Source organism: Cotesia glomerata, linkage group LG6, assembly GCF_020080835.1.
Source record: "Cotesia glomerata isolate CgM1 linkage group LG6, MPM_Cglom_v2.3, whole genome shotgun sequence".
Lineage (NCBI taxonomy): Eukaryota > Metazoa > Arthropoda > Insecta > Hymenoptera > Braconidae > Cotesia > Cotesia glomerata.
Window position 1 is genome coordinate 22,143,488 of NC_058163.1, and position 14,561 is coordinate 22,158,048.

General features: G+C 26.7%; 3 protein-coding genes and 1 long non-coding RNA gene across 11 annotated transcripts; 2 read left to right on the plus strand and 2 right to left on the minus strand.

Moving 5' to 3' along the window:
• Positions 1-3: 3 nt before the first annotated feature.
• LOC123267688 (serine/threonine-protein kinase grp) lies at positions 4-4,730 on the minus strand. 7 transcript variants are annotated; one of them, XM_044732474.1, is made up of 8 exons: positions 4,588-4,709; positions 4,378-4,480; positions 4,197-4,262; positions 3,819-3,916; positions 2,139-2,683; positions 1,847-2,050; positions 588-943; positions 4-322 (listed from the first exon to the last, which is right to left on the minus strand). In XM_044732474.1, exons 4-8 carry the CDS (start codon positions 3,899-3,901, stop codon positions 104-106), a joined length of 1,407 nt encoding a protein of 468 aa, XP_044588409.1. In that variant the 5' UTR covers positions 3,902-3,916; positions 4,197-4,262; positions 4,378-4,480; positions 4,588-4,709; the 3' UTR covers positions 4-103. The 7 variants fall into 7 exon arrangements, with proteins under 7 accessions (XP_044588409.1, XP_044588406.1, XP_044588410.1 ...); XM_044732471.1 differs by having other exon boundaries at positions 3,819-3,920; XM_044732475.1 differs by lacking the exon at positions 4,197-4,262.
• LOC123267687 (glucose dehydrogenase [FAD, quinone]-like) lies at positions 4,629-13,582 on the minus strand. Of its 2 annotated transcripts, none has more exons than XM_044732469.1 (10): positions 13,347-13,582; positions 12,953-13,152; positions 12,760-12,868; positions 12,486-12,703; positions 11,529-11,696; positions 11,321-11,474; positions 11,080-11,222; positions 10,676-10,853; positions 10,417-10,621; positions 4,629-4,776 (listed from the first exon to the last, which is right to left on the minus strand). In XM_044732469.1, exons 1-10 carry the CDS (start codon positions 13,498-13,500, stop codon positions 4,773-4,775), a joined length of 1,533 nt encoding a protein of 510 aa, XP_044588404.1. In that variant the 5' UTR covers positions 13,501-13,582; the 3' UTR covers positions 4,629-4,772. The 2 variants fall into 2 exon arrangements, with proteins under 2 accessions (XP_044588404.1, XP_044588403.1); XM_044732468.1 differs by lacking the exon at positions 4,629-4,776 and adding an exon at positions 9,307-9,565.
• LOC123267692 (RNA-binding protein 7) lies at positions 8,512-9,335 on the plus strand. Its single transcript, XM_044732479.1, has 2 exons — positions 8,512-8,729; positions 8,804-9,335. The coding sequence occupies exons 1-2, from the start codon at positions 8,646-8,648 to the stop codon at positions 9,293-9,295; spliced, it is 576 nt and encodes a 191-aa protein (XP_044588414.1). The 5' UTR covers positions 8,512-8,645; the 3' UTR covers positions 9,296-9,335.
• On the plus strand, positions 13,452-14,278 carry LOC123267694. The gene is made up of 2 exons (XR_006510099.1): positions 13,452-13,709; positions 14,112-14,278. It is a non-coding gene; the product is annotated as an uncharacterized LOC123267694 (long non-coding RNA).
• The last annotated feature ends 283 nt before the right edge of the window (positions 14,279-14,561 follow it).

The window sequence follows — 14,561 nt, forward strand, 5'->3', positions numbered from 1 at the left end:
ATACACCGGTAGAAAAAATTTTTTTAATTTTAATATTATTTTTTTTTTTTTTTTCCCCACTTGGGATTAAATTAATTAATTAATTTGGAGATTTTTTTATTAATTATGGCATCGACTGGGTTGCTACGGCCAGAGGCCAAGTTACTGGTCCCTTAACAATAACATCTTCGAGGGCTTCTTTTATTAATAAGAAGCGACGCTTAAACTCCAAACCATCACCTTTGGACAATCTGAAGTCTACTAAAATTTGATTATCCATTTCGACGATGTTTGCCTTGAAAACTAGCGGCATTTTTCTTCTATCTACCGTCGAAATTGTCACCTAAAAATTAATATTAATTTTTATAAATTAAAAAAAAATTACATTAAATAATTTTTAATCTTATTTAAGGTTAACAAGTCAATTTTTTCTAAAAATTAAAAAAAAAAAAATTACATTAAATAATTTTTTATTTAATTGTTTATTTAACTAATAAATTTTTTCTAAAAAACTATTTTAAAAAAATAGCATTTATAATTTTTTTTGTCATCATTTATCTGTTAAAAAAATTTTGATAAAAAAAATAATTTAAATTAATTAAACTTACAATTCCGGCTTCATGAATGCGGTAAGTATAATTTTGTTTTTTAAAGGCATCAACAAGCCGAGTGACGGTATCATCACAATCAGTCTTAACAAAGAACCTGGTCATACGCCTGACCAGCTTCTGGAACGAGTTTTGGGTTGATTGAGTATTTTGAACCGGTTGCGTGGACAAAAGCAAGTCTTCTAAAGCAGCTGGCTGTGAAAACGAGAACCCAGGTCGCTCGTCCAAGTTTATGCGGACCGAAGAATTCACACTTGGGAACTCCGGTTGGGAGAGACAAACACGATTAGAATCTTCGTCGCTGTAACGTTTGAATTTGGCTCTTCTTTCCGCTTCAGCTTCGCGGTTTAAAATTTCTGCGATAAAAAATAATTAATAAATATTTAAAAAAAAAAAAAATAATTATTGACACTTGCAATTTTATTCTAATTAAAAAAAATGTTCTAAAAAAAAAATCATCTTAAAATTTGTAATTAAAAAATTATATTAATTTTTTTTTTTTTATTAAAAAAAATGTTCTAAAAAAAATCATCTCAAAATTTGTAATTAAAAAATTACATTTATTAAATTTTTTAATTAAAAAAAATGTTCTAAAAAAAAATCATCTTAAAATTTGTAATTAAAAAATTACATTTTATTAATTTATTGATTTTTTTTAATTAAAATAAAATTACAAGTGTCAATAATTGGTTCTTTTGTTTTAGTAATAAAAAAAATAAATAAAATAAAATAATAAAATAAAGGCGAAAATATCCAACGTTCTTACTTCGGTATTCTAGCTTTATGAATTAATAACAATCATACAGCTAGATGACCAAAGACAGTACGATGGACAAAATAAAATATTATAACGATCAACTATTATTTAATTATATTGTATAAATATATATATGAGTCATGATGCCTGGGCTTATGTACTTTGCTTTGGTAATCTAGCTTTATGAAGATCAATTACAGTCATAGAGCTGTATTACCAAAGGAAAGACAAAAGCCTTTTTACTTTAACTTTAATATTACTCTCGAGATCCGTAATATTAAATCCTGAAAAAAAAGTAACTACACTTAAAGTTTAGTTGTTGACTGAAAGTGTTCTCGGAGTTAGATACAAAGTACCCCTGAGACTTTAATTATGCTCAGAGTCACTCAGTACCTGACTTCGCAAACAATGGCTCTTCTTCAGATTTATGACTAAGCTGGATTGTCTAAAATATCAATTAATAATAAATAACAATAAAAAAAAAAATTAATTTAAATAATACCTTTATCTAAGTCATTCAGGTACCAACGGTGCAATTTAATATCTTGAATTTTTATCCTTGAAGAGGGAGAGTGAGTGAGAATTTTACGAATTAAACTCAAAGAAGTGTTGTCAATCTTCTTCCAAGGAGTCAGCTCCAGGTGCTGCGCCTCCCTCCAGGCTTTGTACTCCGGACAGTCCACGTCTGCCTCATCCCACGGCAGCTCTGTGCAGAGATGGATGATTAGACTGGAGCATGCAAATTGCAGATTAAATTTTTAATAAAAAAAAAAATATTTTTTATCAAATCTTACCACCGGCGAGGAGAGCGACGAGGATGATCCCGCAGGACCAGATATCTGCCGGCTCAGCGTGGTAAGGTTTGACCAGAACCTCCGGAGCTACATAGGGAAGCGTCCCACAGCGCTTTTCCAGGCAACGCTCTTTACCCTGCAGCCGGTAGACTGTCGCCATCCCAAAGTCGGTCACTTTTAGGTTGTCTTTTTCGTCCAGAAGCAAGTTCTCGGGCTTGAGGTCGCGGTGCGCGACTCCTCGACAGTGCAAGTACTCCACGGCTGTCATCAGCTGGCGAAAGTACTTCTGGGCTTCTGCCATCGGCATACCCACGTCCGGCTCTATTCTGTCGAATAATTCGCCGCCGGAGGCGTACTCCAGGAATATGTACTCCATGTTCGGCTCGCTGCGCTGCCCGAAGTAACGGATTATGTGCGGGTTTGACAACATGCGGTGCACGGTTGTTTCTTTGTGGATACTTTGCCTCGCATCTGGATGCTTCTTCAAGTCTATCATCTTCATAGCAACTGCTTCACCGGTTGATTTGTTTATTACCAATTTTACTCTACAAAATTTAGTTTATTTTTTTATTATTATTTTTTTTTTTCTAAGATTTATAATTAATTAATTAAAAAAAAAATTGACATTTGAAAAAATTATTTTTTTATTTCGCTTCATTTATTAAATTAGAATTAAAATGTTTTTTTTTTTTGGAGGATTTATATTTAATTAATTTAAAAAAAATTTTAATTTGAAAAAAAAAATTTTTAATTTTGCTTTATTTATTAAATTAGAACTAAAATGATTTTTTTTTTTTGGAGGATTTATATTTAATTAATTTAAAAAAAATTTTAATTTGAAAAAAAAAATTTTTAATTTTGCTTTATTTATTAAATTAGAACTAAAATGATTTTTTTAAATTGCATTTATGGTTTTTTTTTTATTTTTTACAAATGAAATGTTTTTGTAATTTTTTTGTTAAATTTTTTAAATTAAAAAAATTCTATAAATTTGTAGATAATTGTTATCTGAAGTTAGAAGACATGACAATTTTTTTTTTTTTTTTTTTTTCCAAACAAGTCAGGTCTAGTAAAACATTTTTAAAAAATTGCATTTATAATTTTTTAGAGCTTCTAAATATGTAATTTTTTGAATAAATTTTTCTTGCTACAATTTATTTATTAAAAAATTTTTAAAAATGATCATTTATGTCTCAATTTAAATTGATACTAAAATCAGCCGACTTTCAACAGTTTTATATTATTTTTATTAATTAAATAAGAAAAAAAATACTTCAAATAAAATTGCACGTATAATTTTTAAAATCTTCAAAATGTGAAATTTTTCCTTTTAATTTTTTCAATAAAAAAAATTATAAAAATTTTTAGATGTCAGCTAATTTAATTTTCATCAATTTCAGTATAATAAAAAAATATTTAAAAAATTAAATATAAAGTTTAATTCAGACATACTAAAAAAAAAAAATAACTTATCTGTAATAAATTAATAACGGCAAGACTCTTTATTAAATTTATTCTCAGGCTTGTTATAATATCTTGACCTCTAAACTTTATCAATTACCTAAATTTATTTGTAAAAATAGACATAACTTATCGCGTATCGTAATAATCGGCGACGCTGGATACTAGTTTATTTTATCGATGAATACAATATAATTAAAATTTGTTATGGTTACTTACTCCCCATAGGCTCCTTCCCCAAGAGTGTGCCCAAGATACCATCCTTCTACAAACTCTGTCTTCCTCTCTCGTCCCGCTGCCATAATGTATCAGCATACCTGACTAAGCAAAAAAAAAAAAAAAAAAAAAAATATTATCAATTATTGTGAAAATAATATTTTATCGGATTACTAAACAACAAATGTTTAATGAAATATCGATTGTAAATGAAATTAATAACGAATGTATTGAAATACGCAGTAGGATGCAACAAAGAATCGATTGCCGAGCCGGGAAATAATGAATAAAAACTGCTCTTGTTAAAAAGTAATTAACGATAAAAAATAGTTTAAAAGATTGTAAAAAAAAAACGGAGCGAATAAATGAAGTAACGATTACCTGACTTGTAGATAAAAAATGTCAGGACACGAGGAACACGTGGCTTTGGTTAGATGTTTAATTAAACTGTTAAATAAACGGTATTAACGTTACGCAACTTCGGAAATTTGATTAAAATAATTAACTGTCATTAATTAACAGGTTTGAGCGATAATAAAATGTTAAATAACACCGGAATTACCATGCTTTTAAGCGATTAAATATGAGAAATCGATCGCTAAACGGCATAACCGTTGCCGCTAACAACGACGAAAGAACGAGACGACGAGATCACTAGCCACCAGCTAAAATGGACAAGGGAAAATTATTAGCGCACGCGCACACATTATTCTCACCAACAATGGCGTAATTTTTTTGTCATGTTGCAATAATTATTAAATGTTATATTTACCTTGTAATCCTCAGATTTATTTGCCCGCGTTATCTTTTTAAGGTAGAATATTATCCTGGTGAATTACTGAGTACTGGCGATTTAATCATCGATGAGCAATCCGCGAGTAAACTTTGGAATACTAAGATGCCGGTCATTTGGCGGCAAGCGTCAACTCGAGATGCGCGCGCGCCACCCGTCATCTGTCATCTGGTGGAAGCATTCAGAAATTTTTATCAAATCGGAAATTTGTCAAAGAATTCGTTTTTTAACCCATTATTATTATTGTTATTATTTTACTTTACGAAACTAGTAATTTTATCCAGTTGATTATTTTACATTTTTAAAATTAAATTTTAATACTTCTGATTATAAAAAATTAGAGCAAAAATTTGACGTTTTAAAAATATTTAAGTAATTTACTTATTGGAAAAATAATATTATAAAAAAAAAATTTACTGTGCAAATAAAAAAGTTATTTATGATTAGTAAGTTGATAAATACTTAAAAATTATATTTAATGTGGTAATAAATTAATTTCATACTCATATTTTCCGGGAGTTTAGAAATCACCCCGATAGCTACACTTACTATAAAAATACTTGTAGTATAGAAAGTTTTGTCAAAGTTAACGTTAAGTTCACTCCAAAACTTGTACAGTAAAAGTTATATACAATTTGTGTTGAAGTTGTATACCTAGTAACTTAACGTTAATCTACTGCCGCAATTTGAATCCAAGTTTTAACCAACTTTTAATCTATAAAAAAGTTATTGTTAAGTTAGAATGATTTTTTAATAAAAAATTACTGTAAAATTCATAGAAAAATTAATGTTACTTTAAATTATATTTATTTGGACCTTCGTTGACTAGCAAACCATGATTTAAAAAAGTGTTTTGCAAGTTATTTGTCAATCACTTCTTATAAAAAATTAATGAAAAATAATAGGACGATAAAAAAAATTTTAATGCTTTGTAAATAATTTTATAAAAGGTTTCAGAGTATTTCTATATTCAAGAAAATTAAACATCACATAATTTCAGATATTTATTTTTATTTATAAATTATTAAAACATTTTTTTACATTTTTAAAGCTAAAAATGAAAATTAATTTAGCTGACATTTGATAATTTTAGGAATTTTTTTTAACAAGTAAATTATGGTAAAAAATAATTAGAAAAAAAAAAATTGACATGTAGAAATTTATAAAAATTAAAAATGCCATTTTTTATAAATAATTTTTTGGAACAAATTTATTTGTTAAAAAAAAATTACAAAATAGTCAAGTGATTGCTAACTTCAATGTCATAGCTAAAAACAAAAAACTATTAAATTAATTCAATTCACTCACTATATTCATAATTGCAAATACAATTTTACATTTTATACATTATAGAAATATTGTGTCAGATATAAGTGACTGAAAACGTAATCGCGATGTCTGTCTCAGATGGCTCATTTGATAGTGAGCTGTTATATTTTTTAATTTTAATTGTTGTTGATTTAATGTCTCTCATGTACTATTCTAATAACGTAAGCCTTTTTTATGAAAATCAAGTTTTTTTTTAGGCTAATTAGTATAAATCATCTATTAACTCTTTATGTATTTAACACAATAAGAATAAGAAAAACTATATTATTTACTTCACTATGTACAGCCCCTGAGGCTTATCAGGTATTAAGAAATATCATTTATGTTATCTCATAGAGGATAACATATAAATGATATTACAAATATAAATAATGCCGTGAAGCGGGAAAGAATAGGAGTTACGGTAATTATTACGTGAAGCGTTCCACATTCACGTAACAGGATATTGGCAGGAAAGGATTGAGAAAGGAATGTGGAGAGGATCATCTTAATGTGAGTTTATAGAGTATGCGAGAAAAAATTATTAGATAGCTCGGACTGGGATTCGAACCCAGAACCTTCTCTCATAAAGCCCGTATGGGCCAGATAGACAATTTATTTTAAGTAACAGGTCTTACGTTTATACCTGTGTATTATGTTTATATCTATGTATCAATGATTTAAATAAATAAACGCTTGAATAAAAAAAAAATTTGATAGTGAGCTTGGCTCGTAACCAGACGATTCGGGTTCAACTCCCCGGTTTAACCATAAATTATTGATTTATTTGTCACGTCAGTAGTAAAAAATTTTTATTGTGCTTCGTTTTTTTACCGATAAATTACCTACCGATGTAAAAAAGAGACAAATTCTGATAATCTGCCATATCAATGAGTATTTTCACTCATTTCTCATTTTGTCTAAAATTCACTAAAACTTCACTAAAAGTTCACATCAAGACTTTTACTACAACATTTTGATAAAAGTTAAAGTCAATTTCCAGCCTTAGATCCTAATATAAAATTGAAATGAAATATATGTGGCATCAAACTATTCGTAACGTGATTGGTCGAATATATCATAAGCATGAAAATATATGCAAATGCTATAGTCAGGCGCGCGCTTGCGCGCGCAAATTTGAATTCTAGTCCCATAATAAAATTGAGATGAAATGTATGTGAAACCAATTTATTCGTAATGTGATTGGTTGAAAATATTCATTCTCATTCTGATTGGTTGAAAGTGAATATAATATACATAAACGACACATAAATATATCATGACAATTAATATGAGGCGCGCGCTTGCGCGCGCAAATTCAATTCTATTTCTATAAAAGTTGGATTGCAATTTAAAGTTAACTTTTATAATTGGGTGGCTATCAGGGCACGTTGGTATAAAATTATTAGACAGAATTATTTTGCCGATTGTCCACCAGGAGGTAAACATGACAATTACATCTAAAATGGAGGCTACACGCGCGAATAAAAATAAAGAAAAGAGAATAGAAAATTAAATTTATTTACACCTTCAGTGTCATAGTATTTTACTTTTCATTCATGACACTGAAGTTAGCTGACAACTGTCAGTTTTTTAATTCTTACAAAAAATTAATTTCAATAATAAAAATGCTTTTTAAAATTTCAAATAATTTTTTTTTTACACGTGGTATTTTATTCATAATAAATTTCATTTCTGTAAAATTATAAATAAATTTCTAATGACTGTTAACAGTCTCATTTTTATTTACATGTCTTCTTTTACCTAAATAATTACTTAATAATTAATTTAAGGCAAAAAAGGGTTCATAAAAAAATAATTAGGTATTAACCTGGAGAATAACCTGGAGAAGTTGACCGACATTAGGAATTTTAATGACAGTAAAGTTAGCAGTCATCAGATAATTTCTTAATTTTTTTTGACAAACAAATATCTTCCAAAAAGTAATTTAAAAAAAATTGCATTTTTCATTTTTTTAAATTTCTACATGCCAATTTTTTTTATTTTTTTTTTTTGCCATAATTTAGTTCTTAAAAAAAAATTCTAAAAATGATTTAATAGGGTAGAAGTACCGTTTGTGGCCACTGTACCGGTTATGGCCATTTATTGTTCAAATAAACGATAGAAATGAATTTATATTAATAAACCATTACAAACTCAATTTGTTTTAATATAAATTTTTTAAAAGCTCAACAAAAATATGGTTATAATTTATAATAGGCATTATAATTTTTTATAAATTAATTCAAATGTTAACTGGCCAAATGGTACTTCTACCCTATCTGCTAAATTTATTTTCATAAAATTTTATTAGAATTTTATAGCAATTAAATTATTATAAAAAAAACGTAATTAAAAAATTCCACATGTAAAAATTAATAAAAATTACAAGTGAAAATTTTTAAAAGAATTTTTTTATTGCAATTAATTTGTTAAAAAAATTTTTAAAATTGACATCTGACGGCTAACTTCAGTATTATAAAATACTTCATGACAGTATTACCAATACAACCAAATTAAAAAAATAAAAGATGGCTTCTCTCCGCCCTTAAAGTTATAAATAGAGGAATATTCGTAGAAGGAATACAAGTTCCTGCTTAACCTTACAAACAAAAGACACGTAGAGTGTTTATTGAGGCTATAAACATAAATACACAACCACAAAAAGCAATAAGGTTATTTTTTGTTAAATATTATTGTTACTTTAGAAGATAGAATTTAAAAAAAAAATGGACGAAGATTCACGTACAATTTGGTGTGGAAATTTGAGTAACAAATGCACTGAAGATTTATTATACGAATTATTTATACAAGTAAGTTATTAATAAATTAATTAATATAATTGATGTTAGTATTGATTACTTTATTAATATAATTTTGTTTATAGGCAGGACCTCTGGAAAAGGTAAACATCCCAAAAGACCGCGATGGTAGCCAAAAATCATTTGGCTTTGTAACATTTAAGCACATGGTCTCGGTACCTTACGCTCTAAATTTATTCGAAGGGACAACGCTGTTCAACCGCGCTCTGATGCTAAAGAACCGCCAGGTGAACGACCCGAAGGGTGTCATGAACAAGTTCAACAATGACAACGTCCTGCAGTTTGGAAACCAGCCGCTGGAGAATTCAATGGCGTACAACATAGCCCGAAACATGCTTCCTATGTTCACGCCTCCCGGGATGGGCATGTACCCTAGCCAAATGAACAATTTTCCCTCGAAAGACGACAATCGACGTGGCCGTAGTCACCCTTACAACCGCGACAGAGAACGCGAGCGTGATCGAGACAGACAGGACCGCTCGCATCGCAACCAGCACCACAAAAATGATCACAGAAATCAACGACATTACCACAATCGCTCTCGCAATACTCGTTAATTTTCTAGTAATTAATTCTTTAAAAATTTATTTTTTATTTCATTAATTTAAGCGGACTTGAGACATACATTAGGCAAATTAAATATATCACTAACGTAGTTACTTTTCCGACAAAAATAATTTCTAGTTTGATTGTGCTCGCTCATCGATTTATTTATTAAATCAGCCGCTTTTGAGGCAATCATCATCACTGCTGCATTTATGTTACCGCTCGGTAATGAGGGTAGTATAGAAGCATCTACTACGAATAAATTTTTTGTACCCAGAACTCTGTAATAATTATTATAACTTAGTCAGCTATTGTCTTACTCGAGGGGAATTATTTTGGTAATTATTTACAAGTGGAGTCCAACATTTTTATTTTCATTTTTTTTAATGAAATTTTTATTTGATTTTATTTATGTATTTTTTTTTTTGAAAAATAAAGAAAAAAATGAATAATTAAAAAAGAAAAAAAAAGGATCACAATTTTAACAAATTTTCAAAAAAATTTATAAAATTTTTAGAAAATTGTGATGTTCAATTTTTTTTTTTTAATTGTTCAATTTTTTATGTACTTTTCAAAAAAATATATATTAAAAAAAGATAAAATAGAAATTTTTCCATTGTTTTTTACGAAATTTTTAATTGATTTTATTTATATATTTTTTTTTTTGAAAAATACATAAAAAATAAACAATAAAAAAAAAGATGATCATAATTTTAACAAATTTTCAAAAAAATTTATAAATTTTTTAGAAAATTGTGGTTCAATTTTTTTTTTCAATTCGTTTTTTTATGTACTTTTCAAAAAAATATATATCAATAAAAGATAAAATAGAAATTTTATCCAAAAACATGAAAGCCAAAATTTTTTCCAACTTTTGAAGGCAAAAAAATTATCGAAATCTTTTTTTTTTCCTTTCACGACATTTTTTATCATAAATGCGCCGTAAAAACAAGCAGAATAATAAAAAATTTGAAAATGTTAATTTCTTACCTAAATATGGCCAAAAATAGAGTGGACCCCACTTGTAAATTATGACCATTATTTTAAATAATATTAATTGCTAAATAAGCAAATGTATAAATGTTGTAAGAGTGTATAGAATATTTTTTCTAATTAATACATTTAATATTACCTGAATGAATTGTTTACTACACTTCCAAGTTTGCAAGTCCCAGCGGGGTGGTATGAAGTCAGCGTTAATTGCTGTACATAACATCTCCAGTAATTGTCCGTGTCAAATTTTATACCTTCACATCCTGGAAAGGGTCTTGTGTACAATGAGGCTCCTAGAGTTTTCATTGCTGCGGTCTTCACCAGCTTGGAGACCAATTTTAAACCTAGAAAAAAAATTTTTTTCTAATAAAATTATTGCTGGTATATTTTAATAATACCTTTAATTAAGATAGATATGTCATCTGGGTGGCTTAAATAATTAGGATTAATTTCAAGATCATCAGAAGGATCTGCAGTCTTTAGCTTGACTTCTCCAGTACTTTTGGGATGCAGTAAAACTGGAGCTATCGTTACAGCTGTTTTAAATGCCAGAGGAGCAAAATATTCGTCAAATACCTTTAAATAAAATTGAGGAATTAATTACTAGCTTAATTTAATAGATTAAAAATTAATTTAGCAGATATTTGAGGCCAAAAAAAAAAATTAAGAAGCAAAATTGACATGTAGAAATTAAAAAAAATTAAAAATGCAATTTTTTTACAATAATTTGATAAATAAAATTAAAAAATTATCAAGTGACTGCTAACTTTAATGTCATTTTAACTAATTAAAAATTGCATACTTGGTTTTTAATCCCCATCGCCTTGCGAAAAAACACTCCATTGTCCTGAGACACTCCAACAGGAATTACCATGAACTGAAGATCTGGTTTGTTTTTTTCAGCCAGTGTTCCTACAACTTCAATGCCAGCCGAAGTCCAAGGACCTGTTGATTAATTATGATTTATGATGGACAAATAATAATTTCTATAATTTTTTAAGTATATTTTTTGAATAATTATCAAGTAAATAAATATTTTTCACCTTGTTTATTGAAAAAGTAATTCAAACTCGACGTCGGCTTAAGTAACTCCGGAACACTAACTGATAATTTTTTTTCTAGAACTACTAAATCTATCCCGGTTAAAATATGATCTACCAAATTCTTCCCTACTGGCAAGTTACTGATTACTTTAATCTAAAAAAAATTTTTATTAAAATTTGATAGTGTATTTTTGTTTGAAATAATTACTTTTAATTTTTCTAGATCTTCTTTAGGACCAACACCCGAAAGCATTAGCAATTTTGGAGTTCCTATGGCTCCTGCGCTAATTATTACGCCTTTGGTGCCGTAAATTGTGAAAATTTTTTTCCATTTTGTAAATTCTACACCTTCTGCTTTATTATTTACAAATTTAATCTGAAAAATAAGTTATTGAAATTAAATTTAATTTATCAGATATTTAATCATTTTTTTAACAAAATAAATTATTGCAAAAATTAAAAATGCAATTTTTTAAAAATAATTTTTGGATGACATTAAAATTAGCAGTCAAAATCATTTTTAATTTTTTTTTTTTAACAAATAGATGTTTTCCAAAAAATTATTTTTAAAAATCGCATTTTTTATTTTTTAAAATTTCTACATGAAATTTTTTTCTACTTTTTTTTTGCCATAATTTATTTGTTAAAAAAATTCTTAAAATTATCAAATATCTGCTAAATTAACTTTCATATTTTTGAAAAAAATCTATTTGTTAAAAAAAAATTAAAAGAAATTTAAAAAATGTAATTTTTAAAAATAATTTTTTAGAAAAAATCTATTTGTTAAAAAAAAATTAAAAGAAATTTAAAAAATGTAATTTTTAAAAATAATTTTTTAGAAAAAATCTATTTGTTAAAAAAAAATTAAAAAATAGTTACATGATTGCTAACTTTAATGTCATCCAAAAATTATATTTAAAAATTGCATTTTTTATTTTTTAAAATTTCTACATGCCAATTTTTTTTCTACTTTTTTTTTGTCATAATTTATTTGTTAAAAAAATTTTTAAAATTATCAAATATCTACTAAATTAACTTTTATATTTTTTGGAACAAATTTTTTGTTACAAAAAATAAAAAAATGGCAAAATTACCATTAACTTTAATTTCATATTATTAAATTAATTTTTTAAAGAAATATTTAAAAATTTTCAATTAAAATTACCTTATTAACAAGAGCATGAGTAATAACAGTTAATTTATTCCTATTTAACAGCCTATCAGTACTCCATCTCTCTCCATTAATCATTGTCAATTGAACTTTTCTAAATTCTAATAATTCATTATCTATAGCCTCTTGATTAATTTTATCAGCACCTTCCAGAATTTTATCACACAATTCTGAACAATGACGCGTGTCACTTACTCCATTTAATTTATAGCCTGTAATAAATTCAAGCTGTTAAAAAAATTATTTATTAAAAAAATTAAGTACATACTTTTATAATCAGCAAACCATTGATAATCTTGAGGATGGCCTTCAACATAAGCCATGTAATTTAATCTGCTAGAGCCTCCTAAAATTTTTCCCATCGGCCATCGACTTTGCTGCAATTATTACTTTTTAATTAAAAAAAATAATAAAATAAATAAACTGAATTAATTTTAAAGAAAGAATTTTTTAATACATACGTTGTTAATTAGTGCTTTGCAAGCATGCTTCTGCGAAGTTGTTTTGTACTGCCAGTCATAATTTGACAGCTGAAACAGAGACGCGAGAACGGGAATGTCGGCGAATGGTGGAGCTGGACCACCGGCTTCAATTATTACTACTTTATGTCCTGCATCTGTTAATTTTGCTGCAAGTGTTATTCCAGCACTACCTGCTCCAACTTAAATTAATTATAATAATTAATTACTAAAATTTTTTTATTGAAAAAAAATATAAAAAAAAAAATTTTAAGTGTAATTTTTAAAAAATATTTTTTTAGTTATTTTTATTAATTAATAAATTTAAATAAATCAAAAATTTTTAAATGTTTGGTAATTTTAGTATCATATAATTTTTTTTATAAAAAATATTTACCTATGACGTAGTCAAAAAATTGTCCATTTTCAAAATTACTTCCTAAATAATCAATGAGAGTACTAATTGAATAAAAAATATTTAAATAATTAATAAAAAAGAAAACTGCAATAGCATAAATCCAGTATGCCGTCCATTTTATAATTAAATCCATTTAATTTTTGTATTTTTATACATAATTGAGGCTCCAAAAACGCGAACCAACTTGAGGTTTCCATAACTATGACAGCAGCGCCAACGTCAGTTTTTTAATCACAGCCACGTGTAAATGTTTACTTGTTACGGGCAGTGACAGATCAATTCCGTTTAATCACGCACGGAGTAATTATAAATATAAACAAAAAAATATATAGCAGAATTAAGGTAAAAAATTATTATTTATTACATTTTTTGAGTTACTACATAATTTATGGTTAAATATTGTATAATACTAAAGTTAGTCGACATTTTTATTAATTTTTCATTTATTAAATTAGAGCTAAAAAATATTTTTTAAAAATTGCATTTTTTGTAATAATTTTTTCAATAAAAAAAAATTTTTTTTATGTTTAGATGTCGGCTAACTTAATTTTCATAAATATTGTTTACCATTACAAGTAACAAGTAACAACAAGTATGTTTACTTGAAAAAATAATTCGCGTTGTTTTTAAGGTTATTCAATTATAATTATCGTAGAAGAAAATAATTTTTTAAAAATTCTTTTACCAAAATAAAAGAAAAAAAAAAGTCTATTGTAAATTAAACAATATAAATTTATTTTATAGATAAAAGATAAAAGAAAAATGCCGCTGCAAAGAAATAATCAACCAATTCATAAGAAAGTTGAAACCTGGGTTGTCAATAATGTATATAAGTACAATTTTATCGATGATTCAAAAGAGGATGATGTTTTGGTTCATGATATTCATTCTGGATTCGATGGTAAAGATAATTGGATTGTCAAGTTAATATTTTACCATCATCCTGGCGCTCTAATCAGAATCGAGGCTGTCCCCTGATAGGGTTGCAGTCAACTAGTCAGACTAACAACATTCCGAATTAATAAATTACTAGAACTTAGAAAGTAAATATTAAATTTAATTTAAAATAATTAATTTTACAAATTTTAAAATTCCGAAAAATATAATCTTAAATAAAGAAAAATCTAAAGCTATATTAATAGAATCTTTCAAAGTCACAAAGTCTCAATAAATTAAAAAACATAACAACGAAAA